The sequence below is a fragment of the Strix aluco genome, chromosome 16 (genome assembly GCF_031877795.1).
Source record: "Strix aluco isolate bStrAlu1 chromosome 16, bStrAlu1.hap1, whole genome shotgun sequence".
NCBI classification, from domain to species: domain Eukaryota; kingdom Metazoa; phylum Chordata; class Aves; order Strigiformes; family Strigidae; genus Strix; species Strix aluco.
Window position 1 is genome coordinate 238,213 of NC_133946.1, and position 17,975 is coordinate 256,187.

General features: G+C 39.5%; 2 protein-coding genes across 4 annotated transcripts in view; both read left to right on the forward strand.

The window, feature by feature from the left end:
• Positions 1-14,441, forward strand: part of IPO7 (importin 7) — a 38,407-nt gene extending 23,966 nt beyond the window's left edge. For both annotated transcript variants that reach the window (XM_074842486.1, XM_074842488.1), the window contains 11 exons: positions 198-358; positions 1,246-1,374; positions 2,977-3,043; positions 3,122-3,247; positions 3,555-3,652; positions 5,061-5,156; positions 6,782-7,002; positions 7,108-7,313; positions 8,502-8,708; positions 9,072-9,188; positions 11,475-14,441. In XM_074842486.1, the coding sequence (XP_074698587.1) occupies positions 198-358; positions 1,246-1,374; positions 2,977-3,043; positions 3,122-3,247; positions 3,555-3,652; positions 5,061-5,156; positions 6,782-7,002; positions 7,108-7,313; positions 8,502-8,708; positions 9,072-9,188; positions 11,475-11,572 (1,526 nt within the window). In that variant the 3' untranslated portion in view covers positions 11,573-14,441. The remainder of the gene's footprint in view (positions 1-197; positions 359-1,245; positions 1,375-2,976; positions 3,044-3,121; positions 3,248-3,554; positions 3,653-5,060; positions 5,157-6,781; positions 7,003-7,107; positions 7,314-8,501; positions 8,709-9,071; positions 9,189-11,474) is intronic.
• A 2,735-nt stretch (positions 14,442-17,176) lies between these two features.
• ZNF143 (zinc finger protein 143) overlaps positions 17,177-17,975 on the forward strand; it is a 41,928-nt gene continuing 41,129 nt past the window's right edge. For both annotated transcript variants that reach the window (XM_074841591.1, XM_074841592.1), the window contains exon 1: positions 17,177-17,287. The gene's annotated coding sequence lies outside the window, so the exon portion shown is untranslated. The remainder of the gene's footprint in view (positions 17,288-17,975) is intronic.

Below are 17,975 nucleotides of genomic sequence, written 5' to 3' on the forward strand. Positions count from 1 at the left end.
GTTGTGATCCTCTTGGTATACATTTTTATTAAAAAATTGTTCTGCATGTTGGTATTGCTAAAATGATTTATACTTGTCATGGTTTTGGCATATTCATGTTGAAGCACTATATATTAATAAAGTGTATATTGATTTTCTTATACTGATACTGTAGTTTTGTAAGAATGTAAATTCAAACATTTCCACTTGTTTTACAGCTAAAGAATATATTACTCCATTTATTAGACCTGTAATGCAAGCTTTACTTCATATTATAAGAGAGACTGAAAATGATGATCTTACTAATGTGATTCAGAAAATGATCTGTGAATATAGTGAAGAAGTTACCCCAATTGCAGTAGAAATGACACAGCATCTGGTAAGACTTTCTGGTGACGTAGGAAGAGATGTTTAATATGTGAAAGATTGGTATTTAAAATTAAGGTAGTTGTCCATCAATTGATAGCTGTTGTTACTCCAGTATGCTTAAATGTATTTGATACAAGTAATTTTCTTCTACATTTAGACTGTTTTTTTCTCAAAAGTGGCTTCATAACTTGAACTAAATGAAAACATCAAAGAAAAATTGTAGAAATGTTTGAGAAATCTTTGTACTTATTTTCTCCTGGTAGTGTCAATAATGAATTTTGGTAGCACATTTTAGGTAGTCTCTACAGTCTGACTTAAGCTTTCCATTTTAAAATGGGAAATTAAAGAGCAGATTTTTAAATAAGTTGCTGTGAAAATAATGTTATGTTTTATGAAATGTGAAAATAAAGTTGAATCTGCAGGATTCAGACCTTGAATGGCGTATCTAGCAAGTTTTAGTAATGGTTTCAAAACTAGAGGTCACCTCAGTGCTTCCTTATTAAAGGCCCTTGCCTTGGAGTTAAAACTAAACTATTTGCATGCCCTCTCTGGGAATGCCTGCGAAGTGGTCCAGTCTACTTCAGCTACCAATTAAACCTTGAGTTAGAAAAACTTACTCATAGAAATTGTATTCTTTTGCATGGAAAGTAATGTCATTTGTATCTTTATTTGTGAACAGATAAAGGATGACAGCTCACATGGCTTAACATTCAAATTTTATCAATCTTGAAAACAAACTTCGGAATGGAGCAGTCACCTTCTAATATTCATACATGTTTTCTTAGCAGAAGTCCTCCTTAAACTGTGTAAAATACCAGACTTGCACAGTTGTTCTTCATCTCCAAGCCTGTCCTCATTAAATGACATATTTATGGGTTGTTTTGCTATTACGTGCAGGCAATGACATTTAACCAGGTGATCCAGACTGGACCAGATGAGGAGGGCAGTGATGACAAAGCAGTGACAGCAATGGGAATCTTGAATACTATTGATACTCTTCTCAGTGTAGTTGAAGACCACAAGGAAGTAAGTAAAAGTTACTTTAAAACTAATATATATTGTCTAAGACACTGAAAGTCTTTTGTAGTTCCAGTGTTCCTGACATTGTTACCTGAAAAACTGTCCTTTCAGCCAAAAAGATTTTAAAACAGAAAACAGTGAAGTACTTGTCATGCAGCAAAGTTTTAACAGAGTGGGTCACATTTCTCATGTAACATGTGTAGCAGTATTTCCCATAAGAATCCAGGTTCTTGTTCAGATAAGTGGAAGCAACTTGCCTCTAACAGATGGAGCTCTGTCAGCTCGGCTGGAAAAAAAACGTCTGATTTCATGAGGTCTGCCCTTCAAAGGAAATACACAGTACTTCTGTTAGCTTTGAACATTGACTCTGCTGACTTTGTTCTCTGCAGCAGAATCCGTGTCTGTAAATACAGCTGTTGTGGCTATGCTAAATGCTAGGGTGTTTTACCTGTCTAATCTGCACTGTAGATTTCTCCAGTGTGATGAAAACTTTTGTTGTTTTGCTGTGCTGAGTGAACTAATTTCTGTCCAGAGTACAGCTTGTTCAAAAGATGGTATTGCTGATTAAAAACCTTTACAAAGTCTACTGCTCTTTTTTGATATATACATTATAGTTTTTTAGGGCCTAGACAGTTCAGTAATAAATGGTACTCTCGAGGCTCTGAAGACTTTACTAAGGAATCAGTATAATACAAATTCTGAATGCCCAAGGGCGGAATCCAGTGCTGCTGTGCAATAAAACAAGGACCAGTTGGGCTCATTTACTTGTTGCCCAAGCTGCTCAGCAAGCTTTCCATGTACTTGTTTTTGTCAGCAAATTCTTGTTATCTAAATGAAAAGTTTCCATAACAATATGTTACTCCTAAGAAGCTCAATTGTAAAATGTTGATCAGTAAATGTTTAGATTTGGAGACATCTCATACAGGATGACCAGTGTTCCAAGAGATAAGGTATTTAGCTGGTTAGTTTCAAATCCTGTTCTGCATAGCTAAGACCAGAAATTCAACCCTTATTTGTCCGTTTGTAAGGTGAGTGCCCTAAACAGGTTAACGACTGTTTTGTTAGCTGTTTCATGGACTAATAAATACTATTTGGGCAGAGTGTCTGAATCTGTAGACCAGCATTTAGGCTGATTGTCCACATACCATACGAACATCATAACCTAGGTTTGGGAGGTGGTTTGGTATTTGTTTGGTTTTGGTTTCGTTTTTTAAAAATTCACTTTTCCAGAACAACAGCAAATACTTCCTGCAACTTCTAGTGCTTACCCCTTCGATATATACCTTTACTTATTGTGTTTTAATGGGACTGAACTGTTGCATAGGGTTACTGTCAGGCTTTTTTTTTTTTTTTAAAGGGTACCCTATAATGAGATTCTTTCAATATTCAAAGAATATTCCAAACACACCTCTTATTAAAAGCCATCTTACAAATCCTTGTCTAAGAGTGCTGCTCTTATACATTTGGTGCTCCAAAATGTGAGAAATTTGGAATTGTTTTTAGAAGACTATATTGTATAAGTAGAAACGGTTTGAGTAATTTTATTTTTAAAAGTGTTTAATTTCAACTCCAAAGTATTGACAACAGTCATAAATCTCCTTTTTGCAGATTACCCAGCAGCTGGAAGGGATCTGTTTGCAAGTGATTGGAACAGTTTTGCAGCAGCATGTGTTAGGTATCTGTACTTTTGTTGGCTTATTTTTTTAAGTGTATGGAATTGGCATTAAATTTACCTAGATTCTGTTTGTTTTAGAGTTCTATGAGGAGATCTTTTCATTGGCTCATAGTTTGACCTGTCAGCAAGTTTCTGCACAAATGTGGCAGCTTCTTCCTCTTGTTTTTGAAGTCTTTCAGCAGGATGGCTTTGATTATTTTACTGGTAAGTAATACAAATAAATCAGAAAGCCAAATGGTTTCATACGTGATTTCAACCATACAATGAATTGCATCTTGATTGAAATGTTCAGAGAACACTGAAATGAGGTTAGGCTTGAAGTATTTTATTATGCTGTTGCTGCAACCGGACTTGTTTTGTTGAGGCATCTATGACTAGATGCACGCTTATCTTGACAAAATTAAGCAAGAACTGTAATTAACTTATTAATACATAGATTTCAGCCTGATTTTAACAGCTTGCCTTAATAAAACATGCAAACAATCCTGTGATCGTTCTTCTTTTAATACAGACATGATGCCTCTCTTGCATAATTATGTTACTGTTGACACAGATACGCTTCTGTCAGACACAAAATACCTTGAAATGATCTACAGTATGTGCAAGAAGGTAAGTAGATTTCCTTTGTGATAACAAAACTGTGATCTCTGAAGTAATGCACTGTTAAACTGGGTACTTTTTCCCACAACAGCAGACTGTGAATCTGAAGAATTTTGACATATGCTCTTAAAGCATTATGCTATTTAACATCCTCTGTGATTTCACAGATTACTAAGTTATTGCAGAGAAATTTAAAGAAGTTGCATTAAATTTCAGATATATGCTTTTGCTAAAAGGGAAAAATAAATCATGCACAACAAAAGCAGGTTAAACAACCTAGGGTTTTCTGCATGTGTGTTTTGTGTAATACACTTTTTGCATACAGACATGCAGAACAAGCGCATATTGCAAAAGGTAGATGGTTTCTTTTATTTGAGATTTGTAGCCTTGCTATGGCTAGGATACCACATACCATATGTATGCTGAAGGTCTTAATTAGCTAAAACAGGAGGAGTAGAGGTGGAAAATAGAGGGATAGGAATGGGAAGTTAGTTTACCAAGTTCATGTCAAGTCAGTGATGAAAGCTGGGTGCAGAGTGCAGTTGTTCTGACTCTGTCCAGTCACTGTTGGCCTGTGTTTCTACGTTTAACTTGGCTTCTCAGCTCCTGTGTATTACAGGTAGCTGACAACTGGGCTTTCATTATCCAGTCAATATGTAGAATGTAAAGCTTTCCAGAGTTTTAGGCCTGTGTGAGGAAATGAATACTTCTTTATAAGATGGTGTTAATATTTTATAATCTCTAATAGTAATCTGTGGGGATTTCAGTTTTCCACTTCTGGATATCATGTGTTGTATCTTTATAAGAACTATGGTGAACTGTCAGCTGCCCTGCCTATGGTATTTCCTGAGTAATTCTTTTGAAGATGTTTAAATAGTATTAGTGAATAACTCTTGCCAGCCTTTATTTGAAAACAAGTTGCAACCAGGCTAATTGTAAGTACTTGACCATTTTCTATATATAAAAAAGAAAATTAGCCTGTTACAACCTCTTGATCATTAGTGTTTTATTAGCTGAGCACAGTGAATATTTGGGGTTTGGGTATTGCATGGTGTCCCGCTGGATATCCCAAATTTGTAAATTTTTACAAAATTCAGTACATGAATGCATAAGAAAATTTTTTGCTCTGTGTATGGAAATAAACCTTTGCAAAATGGCAGCTGATGCTTATACAGTTACTGTTGTAAGCTGTGTCCATAGAGTTGTTGAACATGTAGATTAGTTTTGCCTGCATTCAGTAACGTTCCAGCCTAGTTGTGGTACTGAGCCATTGCTGTAGATTTGGGTGCTTCACTGATGGATGTTTATACTAACATTCTAATAGAGTGGGTAAATTTATATCAACTTTTCAAAACAAAATAGTATACAGAAAATACTACTTAAAGGGATATCGCCAACAGTAATTGTTATTTATCAGGTCCTTACAGGAGTTGCTGGAGAAGATGCAGAATGTCATGCAGCAAAGCTGTTAGAAGTAATAATTCTTCAGTGTAAAGGGCGTGGCATTGATCAGGTTGGTAACAACTTTGGTTGCTATAACTAATATTTTAAAAATATTTTATTCTCAAATATGAATTGATTATGTACTAATATGAATTCTGTTCCGAGAAGTTTGTTTAGTGTGACTAATAATCTTGTCCTCTACTTCAGTGTTACTCAGTTAACAGCACTTCAGAGATTGTTACTGCATGTTTTGTCTCCAGAATTTAGGACACTTCAGAAGTCAAGTGTTTTTATGAATCTGGAAGACTACTGTTTTAGGAGCATCTAAAAGTTGATTAATTATATTCTAAGTTAATTGTAGTGAATAATTAATGAAAACTGTTCAATCTGTCAAGCTAATAGCCTTGAAATTTTTCTGAAATTTTGAAATTTCTGATTGCATCAGACATAGTGTGGCCAGCAGGGACAGGGAAGGGATCTTACCCCTGTACTTGGCACTGGTGAGGCCGCACCTGGATGAGTGGGTTCAGTTTTGGGCCCCTCACTCCAAAAAGGACATTGAATTACTTGAGCGTGTCCAGAGAAGGGCAACGAAGCTGGTGGAGGGTCTGGAGCACAGGTCTGATGGGGAGCGGCTGAGGGAACTGGGGCGGTTTAGTCTGGAGAAGAGGAGGCTGAGGGGAGACCTCATGACCCTCTACAACTCCCTGAAAGGAGGGTGCAGAGAGGGGGGATGAGTCTCTTGACCCAAGTAATAAGCAATAGGACAAGAGGTAATGGCCTCAAGTTGTGGCAGGGAAGGTTTAGACTAGATATTAGGAAGCATTTCTTTCCAGAAGGGGTTGTTGGGCATTGGAATGGGCTGCCCAGGGAGGTGGTGGAGTCCCCGTCCCTGGAGGTGTTTAAGAGTAGGGTCGACATAGTGCTGAGGGATATGGTGTAGTTGGGAACTGTTAATGTTGGGTTGATGGTTGGACTGGATGATCTTCGAGGTCTTTTCCAACCGAGACAATTCTGTGATTCCGTGAAAGAAATAAGAATGGAAATGGAATTCCTAGAATCCCAGTTAATGTTGTAGAGGAACCAGGAACTTCATTATGCACATATGGAAGTTGGCATCTGAGAGATGAATTTGTGTGCTTCTGCTGTGTACATAAGTACTGTATAATAGCTGTTTAAACATTCTTTGCAAGCTTTTTAATACTTACTGATATGGTCCCTGGAAACTTTTAATTTATAATTTATTTGAAAGAACATCTTCTATAGCAATTTTTTTTTTTTACAGCGTGACACCTCTGAAGAAACTAACCCTTTGAATAGCTGTTTTCTTGGAATGTTAGTAATATCTCTTGACTTTGTTGTGAATATTGAAAAAGACTACATTGATTTTTCTGGACTTCCTAGTGTACACATTTCCTCTAGCTTTCATTTTTAAAACACAAGATTGTAGAACCAGCAATTGCATCTACTGTGCATTATGTCACAAAATCCATGTGCATGGAGTAGATGAAATGAAAAGGTGAAAAGTTTTAATCCTTATATGACTTCTGCTGGCAACTTAAAATTATTCCCACTTTATGCCCTCTGTGTTTATGCTCCAGACTGGTTTTATGCTGTTTCTCAACTTCATTGTGAAATACAGAACTACAGAATTTACTTTTGATAACTAAATTTGTAATGGTTCTCACTCTTCAGTGCATACCGTTATTTGTGGAAGCTGCATTAGAGAGATTGACCAGAGAAGTGAAAACAAGTGAACTGCGAACAATGTGCCTCCAGGTTGCCATAGCTGCTTTGTATTACAATCCTCATTTACTATTAAACACATTGGAAAATCTTCGTTTTCCCAATAATGTGGAGCCTGTCACTAATCACTTCATAACACAGTGGCTTAATGATGTGGACTGTTTCTTGGGGTGAGTGTTTCTAATTTTGAAGATTGTTCTCTGTGATACACCTTTGTATTACCTGCTTGTAAATCATAACAAAGCTTGCAACGTTTTTACTCTTTTGTTTTGTAGACTTCATGATAGAAAGATGTGTGTGCTTGGCTTGTGTGCTCTTATTGATCTGGAGCAAATACCACAGGTTTTAAATCAAGTTGCTGGCCAGATCCTGCCAGCTTTTATCCTTTTATTTAATGGATTGAAAAGAGCATATGCCTGTCATGCAGAGCATGACAATGACAGCGATGATGATGATGAAGCTGAAGAAGACGAGGAAACAGGTATGGAAACTGAAACATGGCTGTTAGTTTGTATTTTTCATTTTTTCTGATGGAGATGCTGAGTTCCTTTGTGTAATTCCTCAGAGTTTTGATTCTAAAAATCAAAAGCTGCCATAGAACACTAGACATATTTTAACAACTTTCAAGTATATCTGACTTACTTTCCAGTCCCTCTTAAAAACTAACTTCCTAGGCTGAGTGTCTTCAAAGTCACATCAAATTAGCTTTTGTGTGTGGACCTTTTCATTGATGAAAGAAATTATTATTGAGGAACATTTCCCATTTGAGTGAGGGGTAAGAGTCAGTAGGAGTTTCCAGGAATCCCTCTAATGTGTTGTAGAGTTTAGACTATGTATTACAAACTCTACCATGAGATGCTGACGTGTTAGCTGTGTATTGAAAATGACAGTTCTTGTGATTTATTTTTTTCTAATATGGTTTTTTCTGGACTAAAGTAATCTCAGCTTTATCAGCTTTCATAACTTCCTTCTTCATACAGTCATTACACAAACTTTCATGTCCTTTCCCATCTTCATGTGAAGTTCAAAATAACCTACAACTTCCCCGTACTTCTTTCTTCCACCTTTCCCTATACTCTTTTTAAGCTTTTAGTTCTTGTTTCCTGTTTTTCTTTTCATCATCAGCTTGGTGTCTTTGTGAATGACTGTTTGGAACAGTTTTCCACACTCAGGGGAATATCTGTTGGTTTTCATCTATCTACTTAAAGGCCAGTTTCTTTTTGATCTCTCATGTTGAGTTCTGGACTCTCCAGACTATTGTCATTATATATCATTCAAACTATTACATTTTGTATTTCTCAAGCATTCTTTTCAACAGCCCTTTTGGATGTGACTTTAGAAATGTTTTCATCAAATTATCTCAAACTTTCTTTAGAGCATGAATATTGCTCTGCTTACAGTTTCATTGAGTGCTGTTCCAAACTATCTGTATATACATTTTTCTATATACATTTTATGACAATAAAATTATTCTTTCCCACACAGTTGGTGTGAGGGAAGAGTGTCTGTGGGGGGAAGACCATGGCACTAGGACTAGAAAGGAAGACCTTTCCAGTCTGCACTATACTGTTATCAGTTCCATTGCCTGTTTTGCTTAATCAGACATCTTCCTAAAGAGTTGTTCTTACTGGTCTTGAGAAACTTTTTGTGTGTGTGATATTTAACTCAGAGGAATTGGGGAGTGATGAAGATGACATTGATGAAGACGGTCAAGAATATCTAGAAATTCTAGCAAAACAGGCAGGTGAAGATGGAGATGATGAAGACTGGGAAGAAGATGATGCTGAAGAGACTGCTTTAGAAGGCTATTCCACAATTATTGATGATGAAGACAACCCTATTGATGAATATCAGATATTTAAAACAATTTTTCAGAGTAAGTAACTTTATTTCCTTTGCTAGCCAACAAGTTATATTTTAACTTAATTTTAGTGTATACCATTATAAACCAGAACCTGTTGCAAGCTTCCAAACAGGCTTTCCAATATGTGCTTTGAACAAGTTCTCCCTTTGGAAAAGGGAAGCCATCGTTAAACTTTCAGAGCAGGGGGAGAAGCTTGAATGAATTTACGGTGGGAGGAAAGATGTCAGAGGTTGTATTACTGTTTTTTCATGTCTTGAATTATGTAATCCTAACAGATTATTATTTTGATTAAAATGGTAGTGAGTGAGTAAGCGTTGAGTTACAGAACATTTTAACAAACACTTTCCTTTTGCTTATGTTTTCTTTCTCTTGCAGCAATTCAGAACCGTAACCCTGTGTGGTACCAAGCCTTGACACAGGGTCTTAATGAAGAACAAAGAAAACAATTGCAGGACATAGCAACTCTGGCAGATCAGAGGCGGGCAGCACATGGTATTTTTCCCCCTTTATACCATTAATTGCTGCTTTTACTGTTTGAATGCTGTTTATGTGCTCAAGAATCATAACACAGAAAATGGCTATAATTCAAGCCTGGTAAAGTCTTCATCAAAGCAGGGTTGGTTTACACTCCAGAGATGTTTGAAAGCTTTTAAGATTGTCAGGTCACAAAGCCTCAATGCACAAATTGTATGGCATAGCACAGGTGTAAGGAATTACAGAAACTTCTTAATGTAGTGGCCAGGTACATAAAAGTGTATTTGTCATCATTACTTGGATTTGAAAACAATTGATTTGATTACCTGAAGGTGGATGAACTCTAGGTATGGTAATAACCACATTAAGTGGCTGATAAATTATTTCCTGATGTGACCTACTCCAGCTGGGATAGACAACAATTCTATGGGTGGGAAAATACCAAATTATGGAAGTAATATCCATCTGTAAAGCTACATCATTAAGCCTATTAAATATTGCAGATTGTTATTCTTCAATACAGACAATATAGATATAAAAATACAGGAAGCAGGCAGATCTTCAGTTTCCTTTTTTTTTTTTTTGCAAGTTTTCCCAGGTGTTTGAGAGTAAGCTAATATAAATCACTTCCTAAAATGAAAGCTGAATTTTGAGTTATCAGTCCAGTCTCATATCCTGCATCTTACTGAGCAATTAATACTTCAAAATAGAAGTTCAGAAACCTTTCAGTAAAAAGATTGGTAGTAAGAATGCACGTTTTATAAATTATTTTTGTCAGAAAACAGCCTCAATTACCTCACAAAGCTTGTATGTGTCCAGAATGATCCACTTTTAATAGTTATAAAATAGTTTCACTGTGACCCCTGTCAAGCACTAGACATCACACTGATGAAATTGTATACTACTTGTGCATTTTATGAGAAAGAATGTTCTCTTTTTTTGTTGTTGTTTTTTTCAGCTGCTTATTTCATAGAGCAAGTTAATTTCAGATTGTGAAGTTCAACGTAATCAAGTAGATCCTTACAGGAAATTCTTGCATACTATCAGAGCGTACTGATACTCCGTTTAGGCTACCTACCACACATGGGGTCATCCTGCTAGAAGGATTTTGAATATAATTATCTCCCATTAATATAGCTGAGAAGAATTTCCATAAGCTAAGGAGAGAACAAAGCAATGCACCCCAGGTCATGTTTTCCTCCTGTTCTTCATCAGCCATGGCAACATTTTTCTGGCCTGTTTCCAAAGAAACAGACAAAATGTAGATCCTCTAGATAATACGAGCTGTCCCATATTCCCAGAAAGAGACAGATTGCAACTATTTTGAGGTAAAAATCTCTTAGACTAGAAATAAGGCATTAATAAGCATTGTTATCTTGAGCTGGGAATAATATATAAACCTTCTGCATTATCTAGGTTGTAGTAAAGGTAGATAGATAGATAGAAATACAGATTTCTATAGAATTTTTTTGTATTTTTATAGAAATGTGTAGATGGAAACACACATTTCTATCTGCTCTTCACCAACCTAATTTTCAGTTGTCCATATATCAGAGTTTGTAAAACAAACAGTCTTACAGCAATCTCAGAAGGACGGAATATGCAGGTAGTAAAACCAGACACTTTAACTATCACTGTTAGTTACAGTGATGGATATGTGGACCTCAGATGCCTAAAGGTCTTAGGGTTTGGTTGAAAATGAAAAGTGATATTGGTAGTTTTCTCTGAGAATTGTTATATGGTCTAGTAACCTAAACTCTATCTGCTTGTGTATGGGGAGGAAATACGTGTGTACTAAAAAGTATGTTTCTGGTGTTTCAGTGGCTATTTCTGCTTACGTTGTTGAATTGAGATAGAAACACTGAAAATTTAGCTAATATCTGTGTACTGCTTCTTTGTACATGTGCTCTGTTATTGATTTGACTGAAAAGTCTATTAATGTTAATCAGGAAGAACCGAGTGCCTGTTAGCAAGTTTAGAAGAAGTCCAGCATTCATTCAGGTCCTGTTTCTGAAATGTGAAAATTACACACTTGTGTCCAAAAGCTAAAGTGTGGGCTTTTTAAAATATAAATTCATTTAAGCATAGCTATAACAATACTCAGAAATTTAAATAAATAATCAGTCCATCTGTTGTTTGGGGCCTGGCACGTTTCCACTTTGTGGGTGCTGATTACTTTCCTGGGTAACCCCAGGTAAAACCTGTATCTGGGAGACTCAAAATGGTCAGTCACAAAATCTTAAACTGTCTTCCCCCCTATACACGCACTAAAATATCTTTCTTCTGTTTTTTGTTTTGTTTTAGAATCCAAAATGATTGAAAAGCATGGAGGATACAAATTCAATGCTCCAGTTGTGCCAACTTCATTTAATTTTGGAGGCCCTGCCCCAGGAATGAATTGAGTTATCACTTTTCTTGCTACTGTGTGATTGTAGTGAAGAGCTTGTGTTCCTCCCAATAGTGGTTCCAGAACTGGTTCATGTTATCTACAACTCACTCTAAACTAATTGACAAATAAATTGGACAAAAGCCCCAGAAGTGGGACCTGATTGTGCAACCTAATACTGGAAAGCAAACCAGAGGTTTTTTGAAGATAGGAAGAATCTGAGTTTAAAGCTTCAAATGACACACTTTGGAAATCGGAAATCAAGAGGGGATGTCATGAAGGCAGCTTTTTTTTTTCTGAGGAAAAAAATAGGTATGGGCTGCAGGACTATTTAAAATGTCTCATTTACAGTAAAGCTAGAAGGCAGACTTAATTTTTACACCTGTGGCGGTATAAGTATTTGCCCAATTTATTTCCCTTTTCTCCCTTCCTATTGGGTGTCTATTCTTTTAATGTAAATAAGGTAATCAGATAGCCTTACTTAATCTTCATCATTTCCATTTATCAAGATTGTTCATATGTAGAATATTGGACACTTAATGTAGCACTACATAACTGATAAATCTGTAAATGAATTAGCACTTTCATATTGAAACAAGCCTGCTAGCCTATGTACAAAAATAGCAAAGTGTTTGCTGTTTATAAAAAATAAAAATAAAAAATAAGGGATGTATTGGGGGAAAATAATTTCAAGTTATTAATTTAAAATGAACTAGCAGTTTTGTACCTGGTGACTTTGTGGTGCAGTCACCTCTGGTTGTGACTTGAATTCGGTTATGTAAAAAGGGGTTAGTGATATTTCATTGCTGCTAAAAAAAAAAAAAAAATAGCAACGCCCTCTGTGTCCTTTGTTTTTCTTAAAGATCTCACTGTACAAGGTGAAATTTGGATACAAATGTGTACTGTAAGCACTGAGGAAAAAATTTTCTCTAAAGCAGGCAAATAAGATGTGAAATTCTGATTTTAAGAGTCAGTTGAAGTATATGGATGAAACTTCTATATATGCAATCTATTAAAAAGACAACAATTTGGCTAATCTGGGCTATGATCTATGAATGCAGTTATGTCCCCTAATTTTGCAAAATAATCTTTTCTTAGCATGTGTTAGTGCAGGTGCACTACTCTTGTATTTCATTCCCCCTCTTTATTCACTCCCAGCATTAGTGTGTGCTGTTGTCTGCCTGATCCAGACAGTGTATTTGAAGTTTTGCCAATCTTTCATTTTTGAAGCCACAATTTTCTTCCTTCAAAGTTGCTATAGTAACTAGTATTTTAGCTGGAGAGGCAAAATACAGTTCCCTCTGGGACCACTATTAAAACCACTGTTTGAAGAAGCCAGCAGGGAGATGCTGTGAAGGGGTTGGCTTAAATGCCCCCTTTTTCTTTTCTAAAAGCAAAAATCTGTAGGTTTTTGATCTTGCCTTGAGATCATTGGTGTCAGGTCTTTTAAATCAAATGTTTGTGGTTTGTTTTCTTTTTTTAATTTTGGCTGTTTTTATATAAAAATGTCACCTGCTGTTACAACTGATAGTAAACAAGCTACCTTAATTTAATGTAAGCCTCCAAAATTTAAATACAGGTTAAAAATAAACTGAGTTTATATCTGTAAAAATGCACATATATATATTATGATACTCAAAATGCAGTCTTCAGAAAATTGGTTTGTGTGGTGTGGTTTTTTGCATCAGCAGAGTAGCAGGAACTCGTGGTTTGGGGTTTCCTTGATGAGCTGACCAGCACCATGCTCTGCCTTCCATTTGTTGCACAACCGCTAGCACTTCTCTGGGCAGGTGTAATGGGTTTTTCCAGTCACCCCTCTCTGGTCTGCCTTTCTTGAGCAAATGCATCACCTGCACACAGAGTGCTAATGTGAGAGACTAAGACAGGACTATAATGCTACGTTGCCCTAGCCAGATACCAAAGGGATACTTTAAAAGCAAATTGTGGACCTAAAAGGATGGATATTGTACCTGATGTGAAAAAGCCTAAAAAATTTAAGCCTTGAATCAGAGTATCCATTATAGTAATGGTATGAGAACCCCAGTAGTACTTCTGAGTCTTTAGCTGACTGGCCAAGTACATATAGCAGAACTGTTTGGGGTGGTTTTTTTGTAAATGTGTAACTCATGAGCACGTACAGGTGTACTCTGGCCTCAAGATAACCTCTAGACAAGGTTTTATTTTTGTAGAAAAGGGTGACAGACATAATTACAGCATGCCTTTTCCTGTGCATTCCTTGACCTTGAAAAATGCCCAGTTTGACATAAATCATTTCTGAACATCTGCTTGTTGGGTATCTGCTTATCTTGTTATGCATCCCACAAAATGTAAGAGAACCTTTTAGGACAGGTGAGACACTTGTCTCATGACAGAAGATATGACAGAGCAGCAGTGAGGAAGGCTCATATACAAAGCAGATGAAAAAGATGAGGGGAAAATCACTAATTTAGTGCCATTGTCACTTCTGGAACAGTTATATTTTTCAAGTCACAAGTCAAGGGAAGAATTTTATCTTGGTGTGAGGAATACAGTCTTACTTCAAGGGTGCTTTTATGTGTTGCTAGACGGGTTAGCAAGGAGCATCTTTTTTTAAGAATGGATCTAGAACTTCGCTTTCCTTTGCTCCAAGAAATGTATTTATATAAATTGCAAAACAATTTTGCATTGTTGTTGGTGGTGATAGTGCATTTTGTGATGCAATATATCAATTTCAGTGATACACTTATGTCAAATTTAAAATTGATCTTCCTCTTAGAACTTGCACTTATCCATTCTGTGTTTGAGGATAATGCAACTCTAAAGGAAGAGCTGGGAAATTTAAAGCCTCTGTTTTTTCTATTATGGAAGATCTCCTTGGATTAATAAACATCTAAAGCAAATCCTTATCTTCACTTATTTCAGTGTGGTGTTTTGAATGTAGGTGTATTCTTACACTACGTGGGAGTCCTGTTCTAGTTAATATAGCTATAAGGTTTGTATTTTCCTCTCAAATATTTCTTCAAGCAGAAATGTTAGGCACAACCACAGTTCTCTTAACTGTGTTAGAATACAAAAGGCTTATGTCATACACTATTTTTTTTAAATGTTCACATACTGGGTAAATTTAATACCCTTTTTTTCTGAATCACTATCTTAAAAGAATTATTAATAGGTGTCAGTGTAGTGCAGCAAAGCTGTTCAAATCTCTTGTAGCCTAGGATTACTACTGCAAAATTCAAGAAGTCTGCAGTGGATTAATTACAGAATACCCGACAATAAACTTGCAGATGGTTTTAACTGTGCCTAGTTATTGATACCCAATAAATTTTGTAGATTAAGTTGTATTTTTCTAAAGGAAATTTCCTCCTCTTGTGACTATCAGTTCTAGAAGAATAGAAACATCATGAAGCTTCTCAGCGTATTTTCTTTGCATGTTTCTGTCAAGTTTCCTTTCAGTCCTTCCTCATACGTCCTTGCTCATACTCTTGCTATCCATTTTCACCTCCTGGGCCTGAATTTGTCCCCTTGTACCTCCCTTGAGATGTTGCTCAAGAACTGCAAGCACTGTACTTCAGCAGCTCATCCTGCAGGCAGTCATACTCCCGCTGATGCTGTGTGTGTTCAGCACCACGATCCACAGCTGCATCCTTCTCTGGAGTTTCAGCAAGGGACTGAAGCTAATGGTGCTGAGCAGCACAGTTGAGGGGACTGCTCCGCTGTGGGTGCTGTGGGCTGCTGGGGGAAGGACACTATTCCAGTCAGTGGTAGACCCAGCGTTGTTTGCGTCTGGGTTTTGATTTAACAGATGTGGCCAAGTTCAGGTAACACTTGTCCAAACTTTGTATGCTGGTTAAGACTTTAACAGTGTTCCATGGCTTGCGTACTAATTCTTTATCTTTGGTATATGATCAGCAGTGGATGAACACTGTTTCTGAAAATCTATGCAGAAACGGGCATTTTGTTTATTTTAAAAAACTTAGTTGGGAAGTGCAGTACAGTTCCGCGTTTCTGCTCAATGGTGTGGAAGTTTGGGTTTGTTTTTTTTAAAAAAAAAGGAACCTTGGAAGTTCTTTTTTAAAAAAATTTTATAAAATTTGAGAAAAGCTTACAAGGTCCAAAGCTCTCCTATGATGATGTTACGGACTATAGAAGTGAGAGTTGAGTACCTTGAGCTGGTATTTTTTCTTCCCTGTGCTCTGTAGGACCTTCCACATACCCAGAATGAGGAACATGGAAAAGCTTTTCATCTGGTGTTGCAGCACTGATTATAAATTACTTTGCAGTCAATGTGTAGTTTACTTAAATGGTGCATCATCTGTTTGTGTATTTCTGCTTTTTATAACCAGACATTCTCAGATATTGATACTTGAAATGTAAAGCATTTCAGAATGGAAAACCTCGAGTTGTAGCATTTGATAAAGATGTTAACAAGTAATCTATTAACATAAAGGAGTTGGTAAACCCAAAATAGAATTTTCAGTATTTCACAGTTACTGCACCTGAAATCAAACTGAGGGTTGTAACTTGTATTTTGGGCAAAAGTTTCCAATTAAGAAACAGGAAAGAAAATTTGAAATTAGTAAAATCGCTCTGTATTAGGCCCATTTGCAAATAAGCTGTCTTTGGCAGTATGACTGCAAGAATTTGTAACTATTATTCTGAAGTTTCAGGAAAAAAAAAACTTAAAATGCTTTTTAATCTGTCACGTTCAGAAAAGTCAAGCCTTATAGAGCTGGGCCTGTTGTCCTGTCAATGGTGATAGGTCCTGTTAATTCACAGTTGGGTCTTCCTGAAATAATCATAATAGCTTTTGCCTATGGAGCTTTTGCTGGAGTCTTAGACATTTCTATACCTAAAAATCACATATGGATAAATATTCTCAAGCAGAGCTTTAAGAACCAGGGCCCGTATCTGCAAGAGCTGGGCTGAAATGGCAGCAGAAGATAATGCGCCTGGAGGCAGGAGAAGGGCAGGGTGCTCGCTTCCTCCAGCCCTGCCCAAGCAGGCCCTCGGCACGGGCACCGCACTCCGGCACCCTTCCAGCGGCCTCCCGCCCCCCGGCTCCCCCAGTGCTAAGGGAGGAAGCCCCACGCACCGCCTGCCGCGGGAACGGCAGCACCCCGGGCCCAGCAGGAAGTGCCGAGGTTGCCTGTGAGGCCCCCGACGGCGGGGCTGGAGGCCGCGGCCCAGGCCCGAGTCCCTCTCCGCTGGCGCCCGGCGGTCCAGCTCTAAACGCCCGGCTCCTCAGGCCGCTCTATCCCCACCGCCGGGGGTCGGCCGCAATGCCAGGGGCAGCCGCCTCTCCTTCCTCGTTTTCTCTCTCCCCGCGGCCCCCATCGAGGGGCCCGCGGCGTCCCCGGGCGCCGCTGCTGCCTGGCACCCTCCCCGGGGAAGGAAATGGCGCCCAGTTCCCTCGCTCCCCCGCTGACGCACAAACGCCTCGCTCCCCGCGGTACAAAATGGCGGCGGCAACGGCCCCGAACCCAGCATAAGCTAGACGCCGTGAAGCCGCGGGGCGGGGCCCCGGGCGCCTAGCCAATGGGCATTGGCGCGGGGCCTGGAGGCGGCCAATGGCGAGCGGAGGCGGTGACGCGCGGCGAAGCGCGCCCAATGGGAGCGGCGGTAGCGCTGGGCGCGAGGCCCGCCCGCGCGGCTCGGGGCGGTGCTGAGGCGGGCGGGCGCTGAGGCGGCCGTTTCCTGTCCTGGTGCATGGTGGTCGGACGGAGGAATTGTTGGAAAATTTCTCGGCGAGGTTAGTATATAAATGTGTTTTTACCCAGTGTGCCTTATTCTAACCACCGCCATCTCCGGCTGGGGCCGCCGCGCCGCGCCGCCGAGCCGGGCCTCGCCCTCCGCGCCGCCCGCAGGAAGGCGGCGAAGGGCAGCGAGCGGGGCAGCCGGGCAGCGCCGGCACCGACCCACACGAAAAAAGCCGCGGCTCCTCCGCCCGCCCGCTCCGCGCGGTCCGGCCCCTCCCCCTCCCGCCGGGCCTGCCCGCCGGCACCCCGGGCACCGCGGGGCGCGCCGGCCCGGGCACGGCACCGGCCGCGGCCGCTCCCTCCCCGGCCCTCGGGGGCCCCTGGGCGCTCCGGCCGCCCCCCCTCGCGGGCCCGGGCGCGGGGGCGCCCGTTAGCCGCTGCGTCACGGGCGGGGGCTGCCGGCGGCGGGCGCGCTCTCCGCGCGGGCGGGGCGCGGGGGCGGCGGCGGGCAGCGCGGCGGGCGGGGGGATCCTGGCGCGCTCCGTGCTCCGCTCCCGCCCCGGGGCGCCCGGTGCTCGCTGCTGGCGCTCCCCGTACATAAATTCGGGTTTAGTTTATTTTTACATTTTAATTATTCTTTTTTATATGTGATATTTCCATTTTGATGGAGGGCAAACTTGCAAAACGGCATCAAAGCAATTGCTTTCAGAGCTCTCTCGGCCTAACGTGCGGCCTGGTACG